The 19,208-nt window shown below is 40.4% G+C and overlaps 1 protein-coding gene across 3 annotated transcripts in view; it reads left to right on the top strand.

Annotated features, from left to right (window-relative positions):
• The window catches only part of ELOVL2 (ELOVL fatty acid elongase 2), a 59,357-nt gene that overhangs the window by 18,708 nt on the left and 21,441 nt on the right, over positions 1–19,208 (top strand). Inside the window, exons 2-3 of one of the 3 annotated variants that reach the window (XM_063665798.1) lie at positions 12,606–12,781; positions 13,866–13,929. The exons of 1 other annotated variant lie outside the window; for it this stretch is intronic. In XM_063665798.1, coding sequence (XP_063521868.1) covers positions 12,704–12,781; positions 13,866–13,929 — 142 coding nt within the window. In that variant the 5' untranslated portion in view covers positions 12,606–12,703. The remainder of the gene's footprint in view (positions 1–12,605; positions 12,782–13,865; positions 13,930–19,208) is intronic. One more of the 3 variants, XM_054491816.2, reaches the window with a different exon arrangement.

Here is a 19,208-nt window from a genome sequence, read left to right as displayed (position 1 = left end):
GAGTGAAATGCCTGAAGTAACTCAACTTACCAAACAGAAATCACTCAGTATTAAAAGGCTGCAGATTTCAATTTTACTGATTTCAGTTCTGTCTGCCCAGTTCATTTCCAAATTATGTATCAGTTTTACATACTTTAGACATTGGCGCCATATATGAAGCTAAGAAAATTAGCATACTTATTTTGTTTTATATTCTTATTTTTAGTAGTGGTTTCAAAATTCTTGTATAGGCAAAGAATGGGCTGGCTGTGAGGGTTGGCAGCGGGGGTGAAGAGTGGGAACCCGAGGGGAGGGCTTGAATCTGCTATTACTTAGCACTTTAAAGAAAACTGAGGAAATATGATTTTTCTCTGCAAGGAATGGTGTTAGAGATCCAGTGGCTGCTAGAATTTATGAGATTACACCGTTGCCCCTACAAAAACATTGCTTTGTGCTACCATTGCACACTACGAATTCTGCTAAGTTTAACAAGGCCACTGAAATCTGCAGTTTCCAAGGTTGAGTGTTGGGCGGTAATCTGTCCCTTCTCTCTGAGTTTCCTGAAATACAGATACAGAAGAAAGTTTCAGAAAGAAACAGTTTCTCTCAAATGTATACGTGGGAAATCCAAACAAATTTGTCCGTTGAGGTTAGGAACAAACTCACCATACCTTTCCTCCAATTAACCAACCTGCTTTCCAAAAAAGCCAATTTAGGTTAAGGTTACTTTTGAGAAATCTGTACTTTTTGTTTCAGAATCCGTAATAATTACATGTTTGCTGATTGCTGATATTTGGTCAACAATACTGTAGAGCCAGTTATTTTTGTATGAATCTGGTACTCTGCCTACCGGCTTCAAGAATGTAGAAGAAAGCAGGAGAGGAAAGAATAGGAATGATGGGAGAATAAAGAGACTCATTATCATTGTCTGTTTAAACCTGAGAGCTAGAAGGGGCCTTGGAGATGATTTTATTCAGTAATACTAAGTACTTAGAGAATATATCTACATATTTTTGTCCTGTAATACAAAAAATAGTGGTGTCTAGAGACCTAATAATAGGAATATTAAAATGATTATATTTACTTAAGGAATATTTCATATTATAAGGTACTATTGGCCATTGGATATAAATGATTTATCAATAAGAAAAAGGATAGTAGTATTTCATAAAAGTGTTCATTTAGCAGGATTCAAAACAATATCCAAGAAGAACCTGGAGAGAAAATTGTGTGTGACACAATGCCAATTTTAAAATGGGGGCCAGAGGCTTACATTTACATAATTTTATTTATTTTGACTCAACATTTTGGCAAAGGCATTGGCTTAGCCACACATGGTGTATAGCTTGTAATAAATAACTTTGTCTTTTGCCTCTCATCATCTGTAAAATAGATAATACTCTTCACCTCTTTCTTCCCTCCCTCCATAGAGTTGTCCGTCTTTATTCATCAGCTCTATATTTGGAGACAATGTTGGGCTGATAATTGAACAGTGATGAATTAATTAAGGTGAATTACAAGGATATCCTAGAAGATGCTTAAACTAACATGAAATTCAGTTATCTAAAATTAGTTTGTAATACTCTAACCATCATAGAAGCCAAGTATAGTGTTTTACCAATTTTTTTGCTCACATAGCTCAGGCTGCATTTTTCTTTTTAGTGATTTCCTCCTAATGGTACTCAATTTGATTTGACATTATTCAGATGTAAATGCGAAGGGAGAGGTATGAATTTTCCTTTACCTCCTAGAAAAGAGGATGCAGTGAAGGCGATCACCGTCACTTTGATGGTAATGTCCTGCCAAACAAAAAAGCGCGTGCTGAAGATTTCATTCAGCGGGCATGGAATCGGAATTGCTCAATAAATCCCCATATTGGTTGGTTTTATAGCTTAAAAGAAGGAAAATATAAAATAGTCTGTCCAGATGACTCACAGGTTGTCTCTTGCTCAGTATTAACAGTAAAAGAATAATCCTTTTGATTACCATAAATATATCAAAATACTGTAGCTATTTTCAGAATATATAGAAATAATTTAGATGTGATTGTTGCCTAAAAAATTAGAAATAAAATTTGGCCCATATTTTTTCCAAGAAATCATTAAAAGCTTTCCTTTGTTTTCATATTCAAAAGGATACCACTTGTACATGCAGAATAGCCAACCTGCTTCCCCTCTGGTCAGTACTTGATAACCAGAGCACACACAGACAGAATCTCCTTTCATTGCTGCTCTTAATTGTGAAAGAGTTTTATTCTTCCCCATGTTCCCAAATCCAGAAACTGGTACAGTTCCAAGGTGTCCTGAATACAGATATCTGGCTTTGGATGAAATCTCCAAGGAGTTTTATATTCACTCACCACTTCCTGTGGAAGAAGAAGTTGTAATAATCATTACAAATATCTTGAACTACAAACTTAGCAGCATTGTTTTCTTTTCTGTTTCAGACATATTCAGCATTGAATCACTGAATAATTTTATTTCTAATTATGAAATTGAAGCTTTGGCAGCTTTCATTTTATTCACTTGAAATTAAAGCAAGTTATTTTATATATTCTAATGAGATCAGAATGTTACAAGTATGTGTTTGGATTTTATTTCCATACTCTTGGAGAGAAGGCCGTAACTTGAAAAATGACTGGAAAGAAACTATTATAGTCATTATTAAGAAGAGACTATTTATTATAGTCATTATTTAGTAAAGTGAGTTTCCTTAAACTTGGTACATTTCTGTGTAACCAGTGAATTAATTCACAAGTCATTTAAGCTTCGTGAATATATTTTAAATGTTTAAAATCTATTTCAGAAGCTTAACCAATAAGATATAGTTATATCTGATAACCAAGCACCATTCTGTGCACCAGTGATACACAGCTGAGTGGCAAACTCAAAATTTTTTGTGTGTATGTAATTTATGTTTCACCAGTTCTTTCCCCAGCTCCTCAGAAACTCCCTGCACCTGTTCTTCACCATTGACATACACACATACCCATACCCAGAGAGTTTTTTCAAGAGTTCTCCTGGGATTGATTGTGAGTGATTCTGATCTGTCTATTTCATGCCATCTGTGGGGTAGTCCTCTTCTCTTGCTCAGGCCCCTCTCTGCTGGGTAAGACTCCCATATCCACTGACCACCCAGCCCTGCATGTGTGGAGTGCCGGCTGCCTGCTGAGCGCAGTACTTGGCAGTGCTCACTGCTGTTCATACCAGGTGTCCCAGACTCTGCTGGATACCGATTCTTGTCTAGCTGGACACAACTTCTGACGCAGGAGGCTTGCAGGTAACACACTCCATGCAGCATTCTGTGGAAACGTTGAGGAGAATACCTTTCTCCTCTTTTCTGTTCTGGTAGAGAGATCACAAGCACTCCAAGGGCACCCCCAGTGTCTTATGTGAGTACACACTATTCTTTTTCATCACGGCCTCTCTCTCCCCGGGACCCCTGGGGAATGGAGCCATGAAGAATCCCAAGCGACAGACTCCCTATTACACTTAACATTACTCCTCTCACGTTCAGTTAGTGCTTTGTTACTGAGACAGCCCTGTCAGCATCTGACACTCCACCAACGCACTTCCTTAGGATGAGCTCCCTCTCAAGCGTAGCTCAGGTTCTCGTGCAAAGGGGACTGTCCTGCCAATTTGCAGAGGATTCTGAAGCCAAAAGGTGAGCCAGCAGCACCACCCACCATGTGCAGATGAACCAGATGAACGAATGCACACAAGCCCTATAACACACTAGAAAACTGCTGTTTAAAAGATATTAATGATAATAATTTTTTAAACCTTGGTATTTACCTCTTAAAAGTCTAAAATAAAAAGGTTTTGGGTTTTACTAGTTGGTTTCTCCTGAGTCATGGTGTGTGTATTTTTAGTATTGCTGCCTCAATATCTCTCTGCTTTAAAATAGTGATAATTTCCCAAAGCTTTCTCCTTGTCTCTGGTCTCTCTTCCTACTCTCCTACACTCTTTACTTGCCAAATATATATTAATACACATACAATTTTGACACCCCTCTGAACCTGAAGAAGAGTGTTGTCAAAGGAAAAAGAGGTCAAAAGTGGACCCTTGAGGTTTTCTAGCCCCATTCCTGGTGTGATTCTGTTACTTGTTCAATAAAAGACACTTTTCACAAATGCTTATTGAGAGCTCAAATGTGTGCCAGGCAAAGATCTTGACTAGTTTGGGAGAACAAGAGGGGCCAGGGAAAACCAACATAGTTAGGAGGCATATCCAGGCAGAGGGAAGAGCACATGCAGTGGCACATGCGGAGAGAACAGGATGTGTTGGAGGAACTCCAAGTAATTAGATATGCCTGGAACAAAGAGGACATCTGAGGATTTGGAAGGAGCAGAGACTTAGCAAAGTGGGTGGAGGTCATCACATTCTGGCCTAGTCTGCCAAAGGAGTTAATAGCAATTGTTTAATTTTTAAAAGTTCTTCAGATTTTATGTCAGATAAGAATGCTAGTTCCTCTTGTAACATACAGCTGGATACCAAGGAATTGAGGTTAAGATGTATAGTGTATACATCCAAACTACTATAGCACAGTTCACTGAGATGGACTTTTCCTTCCACTGAGCTCTGTACTGTATTAGTTCCATCATATTTAAACATTGACAATAGTGACAGTAACCACACTTGTAATGATAAAAATAATGTTTGTCACTAGACCATGCTTGCTTTAGAGCTTTGATTTTTGTATAAATTTAGCCTACTGGGGGAAAATGCTGTTTTACTGTTAACACATGGCAATCTGACCAACACTCAGGACAGACTACTGCACAACCACTGAGGGAAGCCCCTCATGGGTTTGTTTGGGTTGAATAAGATCCTTCTCTTGCTGTGGGGTTGGAGTCATTTTATTCCTCTGAGGTATGTTAGCAGATAAAACAGAATGGAGTCACTAAAGAGCTAAAGGACCCTCTTGTACCCCTTCCCTGAGCATCTGGGAAAGACCCATATGGAAATATTAGACAGTGACTGGCTTTAATGATGTTTTGAAGATTGTTGGATTCTGGTAGCTTAGCATATGTAATGTGAACTTCAAGATTTATCCAAACACTTATTGCCAATTACTATAGAAAGTTGGGTTGATTACTATTATCACTAATCTGTTTGTATCAATATAAAATAATACATATTTGATGAAAATTTAAGTTACTTTTCACTTAGTCAAGAATTTCTCAAATAGGGTCATACTTTTTAGTCATTTTATATCATGATATCATCTCATTTCTCTCACCTTTTATTTCAAATGTATAGGAAGAAACCAACCCATTGGAAACTGATTTTTTTTTTAAGACTCGAGGAACTTGTACAACTTTCCTCTATAAGTCATTTTGCTAACAGTTTTTTCCTTAGTTTTTAGTTGTAGTATTTTAATTATACAATTAATGTATTGATAATGATTTGTTGTTAAAAAGTAAAATGATACAAGCCGGGCATGGTGGCTTATGCCTGTAATCCCAGCACTTTGGGAGGCCAAGGCAGGTGGATCACCTGAGGTCAAGAGTTTGAAACCAGCTTGGCCAACATGGTGAAACCTCGTCTCTACAAAATATACAAAAATTAGCTGGGCGTGGTGGTGCACAGCTGTATTCTCAGCTACTCAGAAGGCTGAGGCAGGAGAATCACTTGAACCCAGGAGGCGGAGGTTGCAGTGAGCTGAGATCGCACCATTGCACTCCAGCCTGGGCAAAGAAGCAAGACTCTGTCTGGAAAAAAAAAAAAAAAAAAACTAAAGCGATAGAGACATATACAGAGTAAAGAGTTAGTCCCTCCCTTTTCCTTCTCCCCTTGCCCACCATTCTCCTTGCCTCCCCAGCAGCAGTCACTGTTAACAGTTTGATGTGTGCTCTTTGACATTTGTCTTATGTGTATACTATACGTACTTTTACATACATGCATAGGCAAGTAGATTGGGGTTTGTAAACAATTTATTTCTCTAAATCAAATCCCAGAAAGCGAAGCTTGTGCTTTATGTTATCTGATTCCACTCTGATTTTCTTTCTTACAGGAAAGCATTCTTAAGGCTTATAGAACGATAGGAATTCTTTGAGGCTTTTTTTCTTTTACCTAGTTTATTTAACTTATTTTAAAAATGTGTTATAGAAGTTTGGGATGTAAGACTTGATTTCAGCAGTAGTTAACATGAAAATAACCTGGTGATGTTTGTTGGCAAGGACTAGCTGATGCAGTGTCTGAATGCAATCTTATGATAACTGTAACAGAAGTATAATATCCCGATCAAGAAGGCACAAGCCTCTTTGTACCCTTCCCTAAGCAGGCCACTTTCAGAATACTGTATTCAGGTACAGCAAATATAAGGTAAAATACAAGTAGCCCAGAGATTTTATTTCTGTTTGGAGCAATATAGATACTATCTAAGTGGGTTTGTATAGCCCACTAATTACTAAATGCTTTGAAATTAATGGTTATATAATAAGTATAAACAAGTTTGAATTTCATCGAATAGATAATAATGAAATACTTGGTTGATTTGTAGAAAGTAAGCAAGGACTTGGTATTTTTTTGATAGAAACACATAAAAAAATCAGTCCTTTAATTATAATCTAAACCAATTTCAGGAGCCTGTGCATGGTCTAATTGTTGCTTCTCAAAATGTGACCTTTAGCCCAGCAGCTTCAGTATCACCTGGCAGCTTGTTAGAAATGCAAACTCAAAGCCCATCTAGACCAATTGAATGAGAACCTGTACGTTAACAAGATCCCCAGGTGACTTACGAACATTAAAGTTTAAGAACCTGAAAAATTCTGAACTCTCAACTGTGTTCAATGAAACCTTTAAAAAGTCCATAAAGATGGTGTCTCCAGACTTCTTGTGTATCTTCTTGAAGCATGATGCAATAGTTTGGTAAAGAAATGAGAAAAGTAAAAGATGAGGCAATCGTGGTGGCTTATTTGACTCTTGCATTGTCCTAGGCAATACCATTATTCTTACCTTTTCACATTTTTTAGTATAGGTTGGAATTATTGATAAGTGGTGATAATTCCTAGGATGACTAAATAGAAAAATGTTTTAAGTTATAGAAAAAAATAAGATCACTAGATCCCATAATGTATCATAGACTTATAAAAAGGTTCATTCCATTCATGTTAATTGCAAGAGAGAATAAATTTGATTCTATTTTTAAAATATATAGGCAATTTTTTTTCTGTGTTCTTTGGAAGAAAACTTCCAAAAAGAAATTTAAAAAATAAAACTGGATCCAGTTGACCCTGAGAATTAACTGGGAGTTAAGAATGTTAAGGCTGTTTCAAAACACACTGAAAACCAGATCATGTGTATGAAAATATAACTAGGAATGCGAAGTATATGAAATGGATATCATGTGAGTATTGTAAAGGTTCAGAAGAATGAGTATTTGATTAATTCCTTCAATAAATGTTAAGTGCCCATTATGTGCCAGGCATTGTTCTTGGAATTGGGGCTAACTGGAGCTTAGATTTTAGTGGAGGACCCAGCCAATACACAAATTAACAGGCCAGTGAAAGTCTGGGTAATACGTCCTGTAAAGAAAAAATAGGGCAGGTCAGGGGATGGTGAATGACTGCACCACAGGCCAGGATGCCACAAGCAGATGCTTCCCTCTTCTTTGGTAACGAGGCCCTTGAGATGATGGGGAGATATGTAAGGAGTTACCATTTGGCCAGACTCTGAATAAAACACAGAGCGATGTGCGGGAAGTGGAGCATAACCAAACTGCAGCAATAGTTCTGTTCTTAAAGTCCTTTTATCACCTTAATTAAGTGGGACTGTCCTGTAGCCTCAGGGCTACCTAGGATGCAAATAAAATCACCCACTATTGGCTTTGTGGTATCCTGAGATACCACAGCACAAGAAAGGGGCTTGAGATCCACAGAGATCATTCTCTGCTATCCAAGCTCTGAAACCCTTCAGTCTGAAGGTTGAAAAACACTGATTCATTGTAGTTCAAGTCTCACCTGACAGCACCACTCTTGAGTCTGCAGTCTCAATTTCCACATCTGTAAATTGGGAAAGATACCCAACTTGCAAGGTTATTGTGACAACCATAGAGAGTATGTATCAGGTGCCTGACACATACTAAGTGTTTAATAAACAGTAGCCAGTATTACTCCCCATGAGGGTTAGCTTATTAACATCTCATTTCTAAGATGTTAGAAATGATCCTCAGATTCTTTAAAGTAGACAGTTTCAGCCTTATGATATTACTAAGATACATAATAACAATTTAGAGTTCCCATACATAAAAGATTGTTCTACCTATTGCCTACGCTCACCCTCCAACTTAGCTCATTACTCCCTCCAGAGAATAGTAGTCGGGAGGGAGGTAGGGATGATGAGTGGATAGGCCCCAAAAAGGCAGTTTAGTGTCAGTGTAAAATGTGCACAGATACATATTGTGTGAAGTCAGCTGCATGACAGCCAAATAATTTTATGCATTTTTATATATCCACTCTTATCCATCCTCTAAACCTACTTTCATTCACAAAGGTGAACACGTTTAGTGTTCATGAGAGACTGGCTGGGAATAATCCCCCCAGGAGTTGCCAAAAGAGGTTTCAACATTTGAAGGCCACCCTGAGCCATGGGAACAATGGAGAGGACTCACTGTGTGACTCTAGTCTGTCTCCGTTGCCCCTGAGAGGAGGTAACACCTCCTTTTCTCTCAGTTCTGTACAGCTCAGCCTTGACCTTGAGGTTTCTGGGAAGTTGTTAGAATTGTGTCAGGTTAGTACAAAATCTGTTCATTCCTCAGCTGATCAGATCCCGTTTCCTGACTTCTTGTCATTGGATACTTCACATTTAGTTTACTCTGAAATGTACATTAAAAAAAGAAAAGACAGTCTTTTTGGATGCTATGTTTCAAACAGTGTGTTTTGTGATCTTAATGGTTTTTGCTAATTTTAAAAAGCAATGAGTTGGTGGTAGAAAATAGCTTTTCTCATTGAATGTGTCTCTTAAATGTTCTATAAAACTGTATCAACAAAACAGGGCAAACATCAAGATCTTGAATCACTGGATTTTTATACAACACAACGCCCATGGTAGACAAATACCAAAAACCAGAAAATGCCTAAAACATAAATTTTAAAAAGGAAGGTAAAGAAGAAAGAATGAGTAAAAAAGGAAGGGGGAAGGGGAAGAAGGAAAAAGAGGGGAAAAGGAAATTAAAGGAAGAGAAGAAAGGAAAGAATAAAATGGAATCGAGAGTCCTATCCTTTAGAGACCAGAGAAAGTGCAGGTAGAATTTTATGGTGGGGTTCATTTCTGCCTTGCTTCCTGCCTCAGCTTCTGTAGAATGGCCCTTAATCATGGTGGCAGTGATTCTGATTGCAAGGCAGCCTTTGCTGAAGAAAATCTAGCCATCAGGGTTTTGAGGATAAAGCAGTGATCACAGATGTAAACCTTCAAGAGCCAACTAGGAAATGCCCTCCCATTTGAGATGCCCTGGTTTTTGCTGACCTCCAACTGATAGGGATGGTGGAAGTCCCAGTCAGCATCAGGGTGGCAAAAACGTGTGCCCAAGAAGTGTGCCCTTCTTGGCTCTCCTGTTTCCCACCTACCCACAGAAGGCAGGCGTGTATGGTGAGCCAGTCTACCAGCACTAGTAGCTGCACATTCCACGGCCAAGAAGACCCTCTCAGATTTCTATAAGACGTCAGTCCAGTGAGACTGCCTTACATGGATCCCTACTACCTCCAAGTGGTGTATTTATTGCCAATAGAAGGGACAGGTCCAGAGCATCCCTGGCTATTAGGCCACACTGATTCCTGGTGGTGGCGATGGATGTGGCATTAGAGGTGGTGCTGGTGCTGCTGGCTGTAACAGTGGTGTGATGAGGTAGGGGAGGCCAGCTTGCTCTGGGGTGCTCAGAATATGGCTCTTTAATTACGTAGATCCATTTTTGGTGCTCTTGAGTCTTTTCTGCAAATTCTACTTTCCATATGGAGTCATTTCCCTTTGGCATGAAGAGCATCTTTAGCATACTATGTAGTGCAGTTCTGCTGGTTACAGATTCTCTCACTTAGGCACATATGAATATGTCCTTATTTAGCCCTCATTTTTGAAGGCTATTCTGGTCTCTTCTTCTGCAGTCCCCAGGCAACCACTGATCTGCTCTCTGTCACTATAAATTATATTTTCTGGAATTTCATATAAATGGAAACATACAGTATGTAATTTTTGTGTAGCTTTTATCATGCAGAATAATTTTGAGATACATCCATGTTGTGTGTACATCAATTGTTCATTCCTTTATATTGCTGAGTAGTATTTACTGTATGGCTATACAAAATTTGTCACCTATTGATGGACATTTGGGAGTTTCTGCTTTTTAGCAATTACAAATAAAATTGCTATGAATATTTGTATTCAAGTCTTTGCATGGGAATATGCTTTCTTTTCTCTTGGATGAATACCTGGGGGTGGGAAACTGGATCATATGGTAGTGTATGTTTATGTTTTTACCAGACTACCAAACTGTTTTGCAAAGTGGTTGTACCATTTTACATTCCTACCAACTGTGGTAAGTAATCGGGGTCCACAGTTAAATAAGGCTCTCCTTGCTACCAATCTTTCCATTCTTCTCATATTTGCTGTACACAGCCACAAATTGAATTCCAAGTCATTGAACACAGACTTTCTTGTAAGGGCAAGGAGTTGTTCTGGAAGTGGATCCAGGGTTATTTGGCAGAGAATTCTGTGGTCTGGGGAACTTGAAATGTCATCTGGAGAGGGGAAGTTGTGGCCATAGGGAGGCATGATCCCTTGGCTCAAAGGATTTTTTTTTTTTTTTTTTTTTTGCTTTGTGGAGGGACGTGGCCAAAGGATGACCAGAAAGGGGCCTTGAAAGTGTGGAGCTCAGGCCAGTGCCTCTCGCTCAGGTCTAAGGGCTGTACTGTTCCTGTCTTCTAATCCACCCAATTCTAACCATCTTGAAAAACCCATCCTGCGTCCTCACGAGCCTGTATCTTCTGTCATGTGGCAGTTCTGTGTGTCCTCCTCCTCTCCGTTGTTTGCTGTTTGACTTTCTATGTCTCACTTTCCCAATTTGTGCATAAACTTTTCAGTCAACTACTCTGTCTCCTTTTCCTTCATATGTATGACAAAGTGTTATGTACACGAATGCTGTTCAAAAATGTGTCAGTGAAATGCATGGCGTTTGCTGCTTTTTCTCTGCTCCTAAGTTGGTGTTAATCTTCAGACATTGTCCAGCACACTTGACATTTACATACAGAATCTAGAGTGCAGCTAGGACTTCCTGGCCCAAGCTCTGCCCGGTTAGCCTTCCTAATCTCACCCCAGTTCACTAACACTGCAAACCTCTCTGTGCTCACGCTATGTTTTACTATTCCAGTGTAAACCTCGGTTTGTTCCCCTGACATCACCTCATCTCATCATTGCCTTTTTAGACTACTTCCTTACTAACTATATTAAGTAACCCAGAAATAAAGAGAATTTTTATCAGGTTTCTGATTTCCCAGCATTGGCTGTGGTTCTGCCTGTCAGATAGGTCACTAGAGACCCTGGCCATAAAAACATTTCCCAAGGGAGTCATGCCTCAATGTGTTTTATCTATGTTAACTTTCTTTCTGATGTGTTCTTTCTTTCCTTCTCCATCTGGAAAATGTCTCCAGTCTTTCAAAATTCAGCCACAGCATTCTCTCTTCCAAGAAGCCTTTACTTTTTAAGAGATCTAAATTAAAGTATGTTTCTCTATCCTTTATAGCACATCTCTTATAATATTTAAGACACTGGTACTGTAATTTTTTATTTATTTGTATATTTCTCTCGACTAAAAACTCTGTGAAGATAAGGACCACATCTCATTTGACTTTATTTTTCAGCACATAACAGTGCTAGTATATAAAATCCTCAAATAATTGGTTAATGAATCAAATTAATGAAGAAAGGAATGGAATGCCTCTTTTTATTCATCTCTTTCCTTTTCTGTTCTCCATGTCTTCCCTTGTTTTACTTTTGTTACTGCCCTTCCTCCACTGTGACTGAATTTTTGCAATATAGAAATAATATGGGATTTGTGACCTTTAGCGTTTTCTCAGCTCTACAAATGTTGGAAAATGGATTTTGAACCTTAGCAAACAAGCTGAAACACTTTAAACATTTGTTTGTGGGTGCAGCAATGGAAGAAAGACTTCATTGGCATTTGTTATGATGATGAGTACATTTGTGAGGTTAACATTCTTTGCTCAAGACTGAGAGGCCTCTGGTCTGATCTGCCGCCATTCTAAAGCAACACAGATCATATTCTGTCACACTAAGATCTCAGATAACTGACCTTTCTCACATCTGGGGGCCTCCTGAGATGCCCTACGTGGAAACAAAGATGAACATACTCTTTAAAAATTTTCAGGCTTGGTTTAGCCCAGATATTTTTTATAAAGATATTATGAAATAATGAAAATAAAGTTCCTTATATACTGGCCAGCAATAGTAGGTGCCAGTAAATGTTAGTCATCATCTTCATCCTCTTTCCCAAGCTTTCTAAAGTTGCCGAAGACATACATTTCCTTGAAATTTCTCTCAGGATCAGAGTCACAAATAAGGAATAGGTCCAAGTGATATGTGCCAGGCAGCAAACATGCCGCTCCTCTTTTTCAGATGCCAGCAAATTAATCATCTGTTTTGGCACTTACAACTTTTTTTTTGAGAGTGAGCTGAATCTAATCCGTGCTCCATATCAACTTCCGGAAGCTGTCATGCTCAGCTCACACACGGTCAGGGACCAACCTGCTGGCCCCAAATCACCAGCAGAGATCCCTTTCCTGGAAATACTGGTAATGTTCTGACTTCTCCTCTGGTTGCTTGAGGAGGTGCTGTAGACCTCTGTGGTGGGGCTGGGAAACACCTGAACGGGTATTTTGAGCAGCATGAGAGCAGACCAAGCTGGCAGTATTCCGGCTCCCACCTGAATCCAGTGAAAGTGACAATAATTAATTGGGTGTACCCAAGTGGCACTATTTACAGTAATATAAAGTAGATGTTAATGTGTAAGAAATAGTTTGAAAACAAACAAAACATAAATAGAAAAAATAGCTGTAATGCTCCTTACTTGAAAAACAAGTCCTACTTAGTTTTAGATTCAGTTTTACGAAATGCAGTTCAGCCTGAATTTTCATTTAAAAACTAGATTTATTAATATATTTTGTGGAAACAGACGTTCTCTATTGCCTACCCACAACTGTTGTAACAAGGGAAGTTGCTTATGGAACAGCTTTGCCTATAAGCATTTTAGAGGTAAATGGAATTTAGGTCAATAACCCTTCAATGTTTTTTTTTGTTTTGTTTTGTTTTTCTCTTTTTTTTTTGAGGCAGAGTCTCGCTCTGTCGCCCAGGCTGGTGTGAGGTGGCATGATCTCAGCTCACTGCAAGCTCCGCCTCCCAGGTTCACGCCATTCTTCTGCCTCAGCCTCCCGAGTAGCTGGAACTACAGGCGCCTGCCACCACACCCGGCTAATTTTTTTGTATTTTTAATAGAGACGGGGTTTCACCGTGTTAGCCAGGATGATCTCGGTCTCCTGACCTCATGATCCGCCTGCCTCAGCCTCCCAAAGTGCTGGGATTACAGGTGTGAGCCACGGCGCCCGGCCAACCCTTCAATGTTTAAATGCACCAAGCCTGTTCTCTAGGACTCCTCTTGCCTAAGGAAATAAGAGGAATTGTTTCCTTCCAAATCTTTACAGGCTTGTGAAAGGTGAGGATGCATTTACTGTTCTCTTTCCTTAAGTCTTTGCAGTCAAAAGTCCTTGAAGCTGGGACCCTTGGAGAGTCTGTCAATTACATGTTGTTAGTAGTGGCTTGTTTTGACAGTTTCAAAAGAAGAAAAAAACCACTTAAATCATTTTTTCTTTCTCTTTTTAGGAGCATCTAAAGGCCTTTGATGATGAAATCAATGCTTTTTTGGACAATATGTTTGGACCGCGAGGTCAGTGAATTACTTGAGAACTTAATGTGGAAGGAACACAGGAAGAACACCATTTACTTATAGAAAGGGATTATGTTATTTCTGGGGTCTTGGAAATAGTAAGGTACTTAATATTTAGAAATTTAACTTCCTCAACTTTGATATCCTTCCAGAATGTCCAGAAGATCCCATTTCTCCTCCTGCTCAACCTCTCCTGGGATTAAAGAAGTTCTGGGAGCAGGAAGCAGAGATAGAATGAAATGCAATGCTTTCCTCCAGTGTCTGTCTGGCTACAAAGCCGGGTTGTAACTTTCCTTCTAAACTATGCTGCTTTCTTGTTTCCTCTCCACTGCCCATTCATCTTCCACCTTTCTCACATGCTAGTTATATGTGACAGTTCTGCCCTTAGATGCCTTGATAAATTCCTTTAAAGATGTGTGCGCTGGCTGGGCATGGAGGCTCATGCCTGTAATCCCAACACTTTGGGAGGCTGAGGCGGGCAGATCATGAGGTCAGGAGTTCAAGACCAGCCTGACCAACATGATGAAACCCCCGTCTCTACTAAAAATACAAAAATTAGCTGGGCGTAGTGGCTTGCGCCTGTAATCCTAGCTACTCAGGAGGCTGAGGCAGGAGAATCGCTTGAACCCGGGAGGCAGAGTTTGCAGTGAGCCAAGATCATGCCACTACACTCCAGCTTGGGCAACAGAGTGAGACTCTGTCTCAAAAAAAAAAAAAAAAAAAAAAAAAAAAAAAAAAAAGACGTGTGCGCTTTCTCTGCCTGGGGCCCATAGGTAGGATGAGCTTAGACATCTCTCCATCCTTCCTTCATCACCAGTCGCTTACTGTACTGCAGTGGCCTCCTAACAGGTCTCCCCTCTTCCACTCTTGCCGCCTTCCAGTCATTTATTCAATGTCAGCTGGAATGATATTCTAAAGACCTAAGTCATATTGCATGGTACTGTAGCTTAAAACTCATCAATGTCATCCCACTGCTCTCAGGTAAAAACCAAACTTCTTATCATGGACTGCGCACCCTTGGGCTGTCTAACCCCAGCAACCTCTCCAACTCAGTCAGTATCCGTCGTCCTCACTGGCTTTCATACAGCTGCTCAAGCCATCTTTTAATTCTGCAAATATGTAAAATTCTTTTACGTGCTATTCCTGGAGCCTGGAATTCCTCCCTAGGATCTCCTACCCCTCCCTCCAGATGAGTCAGTTCCTGTCACACTTGAGGTGTCAGCTTAAACGTTGCCTTTTCAGTTGGGCTTTGCCTCTCTAAGGTACAGCAGTACCCCCCTTAGCAGCAGTTTCGCTTCCTGCAGTTCCAGTTACCCATGTTCAACCATGGTCCAAAAATAGGGGAGCACAATACAGTAAGATATTTTCAGATAGAGAGATGACCACATCCACATAACTTTTATTATAGTATATTGTTATAATCTCTTACTATGCCTAATTTATAAACTTTTCCATAGTATATATGTACAGGAAAAAGCATGGTACATACAGGGTTTGGTAGTATCTGCAGTCTCAGGCATCCAGAGGGGTCTGCTGTGGTCCCTCATCATTCTGTTTCAACCCTTGTTTACTTCCTTCAGATACTTCATTGTTACCAACAGCGATTTCTCCCAGGAGGGCAGGAACCCTGGCTGTTTTACTCACCATTTATCTCCAGGGTTTATTACTGTTCTGGGAACATATTCAGCACTGTATATTTTCGAAATGAATGAATTCTAGACAGAAGGTTTCATTTTACTTGAGCCTTACTGGCTCACAGAACTGTAGAAAGTCCTTAGTTCTCTACAAGTTATTTCCTCGGCCCTATTGGAAAAGTGAGAGAGCAAGGAATGAGGAGGTTTTCCTGTTTCTCAAGATCTTTAAACAATCACTTGAGTATTTAGGCCATTCTCCATTTTTTCCATGGGCTCTATTAACTGTTCTAAATGCATGACTATATAGTTTTAATATAACGATACTGATTCTATACAGCTTTGAAAAAATCCTTTCACATAGTTTTTTTTGCTTTTTCCATTTAACCTCCTGATGACTCTGTGGGGTAGGCAGGGCAGAATATCTTTATCTTCTAACCTACTTTTACTATGTTCTCTCCCTTACAGTTCTAGTGGAGAACAGCTCAGTGTAGAGGGCATGACCCTCTCCCTTGGGCATGCAGGACCCGGGGCTCCTCCCTTAGGTATGCAGGACCCGGGCGCCCTCCGTTAGGCATGCAGGACCCGGGCGCCCTCCCTTAGGCGTGCAGGACCCGGGGCCCCCTCCCTTAGGCGTGCAGGACCCGGGGCCCCCTCCCTTAGGCGTGCCGGACCCGGGGCCCCCTCCCTTAGGCGTGCAGGACCCGGGCGCCCTCCCTTAGGCGTGCAGGACCCGGGGCCCCCTCCCTTAGGCGTGCAGGACCCGGGGCCCCCTCCCTTAGGCGTGCCGGACCCGGGGCCCCCTCCCTTAGGCATGCAGGACCCGGGGGCACTCTCGCTTAGGCATGCAAGATCCAGGAGGAACTATGATTTGTTGGTGGTGACAGTGGTTTTCTGTTTGACACTTCGACTAGACAGTTAAACAACAACCTGTCTGCGCCAAGTTCACTGAGCTTTGCTGCCAGTAAGATTGGCGTGATCTGGAATTAAGTGGATGTGGGATCAATTGAGGAAAGGATTACAGTTGTTTACTCTGCATTGGTCATTTTATGGAATTTTGCTTTGTAGCAAGGAGATTGTAAAATTGACAATTGACAGTGGAATCAGATGAGCTCCACAGTGACAAGGTGCCTAGCATGTAAGCCATCAAGAATCCTTTTTTCTTCCTAAAAGTCTCACACGCTGATGCTGACTGGCACATCACCGAATAAACCTCCCGGTGTCTCCTGATTTTGATTTTGCCCACACCATGTTAGTACCATCAAGGGGTATTGTTCTGCGCAAATACCGATCAGAGGAAGAGCTAACACTTCTCAAGTCCCAAAGATAAGAAAGTTTATTACAAGCATTTGTTCCCATCTTTTGGCTAAAACAACTATGATTATCCTTAACAACTGTAGCAAACATTTACAGCACTGTGACAAAAGAAAACAAAAACATCAGGGGCTATATTAGTTTGCAGTATGTGCTTGACTCAACGTGCCAATGGATATGCATTTAATGAATGTTTCCTCTTAACTCAGCACTGCGTGGGTATGAGTCAGACAGAGTAGAGATATAAGACCTAGTGGCTGTCTCCTGGAGCATATACTATAGTTGGGGAAGTAAAGCCAGCACATCTGAAACTACTGGAAATCAATTAAATACTAAACCATGTGTGTTTTGTTTCCTAGGCTGCCATAAAAAGTACCACAAACTGGGTAGCTTAAATAGCAGAAATGTATTCTTTCACAGTTCTGGAGGCCAACAGTCTGAAATCAAGGTGTCAGCAGAGCCTTGTTCCCTCTGAGGTTCTAGGGAAGAATCTGTACCATGACTCCCCCTAGTTTCTGGTGGTTGGTGGCAACCTCTGGTGTTCCTTAGCTTGTAGGTGCATCACTCCAATCTCTGCCTCCATTTTCACATGGCCTTCTTCTCTTTCGTCCTTGTATCCAGACCTCTCCTTCTTATAAGGACACTAGTCATTGGCTTAGGGCCCACCCTAATCTGGTATAACCTCATCTTAGCTAGATTATATCTGCAAAGACTCTATTTTCAAATAATGTCACATTCACAGATACCAGGAGTTAGGACTTGAAGGCATCTTTGTGGGGGACACAATTCAGTCCAACACCATAACAAGAAGGAGTGTAGCAGTTTAGTGCAAGTCATTTCACTTTTCTAGGCCTCTACAGCTCAATTTTTCTTAAGGGTAAACTGGGATGATATTATCACCTATATAATGGGATTGCTTTGAGAATCAAATAATACATGTAAAAGGCTTCAGAATGTGCCTGGCACAGAATAAGTGCTCAGTAAATGCTATAGTAACAGTATCATAGCCATAATAATATGTGAATTAGAAAATGATAATAATTGTCTTGCTATGCATATGAGGAGCTGTAAATACGAAAACAGTAGGAAATGTCTCCCTTCAGAAGTCAGGACCTTTATCTGGGCATTAAAAGATGAGTAGGGTTCAGATATGGAGATGGATATTAGGAAGTGACGCACAGCACAGACTTATGACAGGTGATTGCAAGCCTGCTGTATGAAAGGTGGTATCTGTTAGTCACATGAATGCTGAGAAGAGCTTTCTAACCTTTTTGTCTCTATCACCAATGGGAGATATTTATAAAATAAGTGATGGGACAGTTAGAGCTTGAGAAGGCACTTGCCTTGTAGAAATGGTACTCTCTCTGTAGGGCGGGTGGTTTAACAAGAGGCTGAGGTATACAGGGTAGGACATACCAGAAAGAGGGACATAGAAAACAAAAAATTCAAGAAAAGGCCATTGCCTGTTGGTGAAACCAGCTCATTACAACTCCATTTGTGGAGGTTAAAAGCAGCATGCAATTTTTATAATTCTGGGCCAAATCATTTTCTTTATTTAAACAAACAAAAAGAGCAGAATAGAGAACACAAATCATTTTGTGTCTACAATGATTTTCAGGTGTTACTAATTATATTGTAGCTCTATCATGTGGGTTTCGTCTAGGCTTTTAAATATTCACGCTCCAGTGTAAGGGGCCCTGTCAACTGCTTGCCTCCCTGCTGTGTAAATGTCCAGTCCCATGGCCAGATCTGGGTCCTCAGTTCTGAATCGCAGCTCCCAGGCTTTGCCTCTGCTGTCTGCAGCCTCCAGGCTTGCTGCACTGTCATCCTATTGCTTTCTCTGAACCAGCTGAACTCTAAACCCCTTCCATTACTGATCCTAGGCAAATTCGGAGCTGTGTGGGCTTTAGGAATTAGGATACAGTATTGATATGGCTTCTTTCCTCTGACTGCTTCGATCTTCTCCATGGGAGGACAGCTGCAAGGTATCACGGGGCTGGGAGGCAGATGTGACTGGTTCAAATCCTGACTCTACTGCTGACTATGATGTAGCCTTTTGAAAGTTACTAAAGCTTTCTGAGCTTTTTTCCATCCATAAAATTGCATAATAGTACTTACTTCATATTAATTTAGAGTAAATAAATGCAGTAACTTTTCCAAAATAGGCATTCAAGAACTGTCACTTCACACCTTTACTTCTTGTCCCTTTCATTCAGTGTTCAGCCTAAGCCCTGTTTGCTCCATGAAATCTTTACCGATTCAGCCCCCACAGGCTTCCTCTTCCCCTGAACTCTAACCCCAGGCCAGCCTACCTAATGCTGTATGGAGTTGCTC

The sequence above is a fragment of the Pongo pygmaeus genome, chromosome 5 (genome assembly GCF_028885625.2).
Source record: "Pongo pygmaeus isolate AG05252 chromosome 5, NHGRI_mPonPyg2-v2.0_pri, whole genome shotgun sequence".
NCBI lineage: Eukaryota > Metazoa > Chordata > Mammalia > Primates > Hominidae > Pongo > Pongo pygmaeus.
The sequence above is the reverse complement of the archived record's forward strand: the minus strand, read 5'-3'. Positions and strand labels throughout refer to the sequence as shown.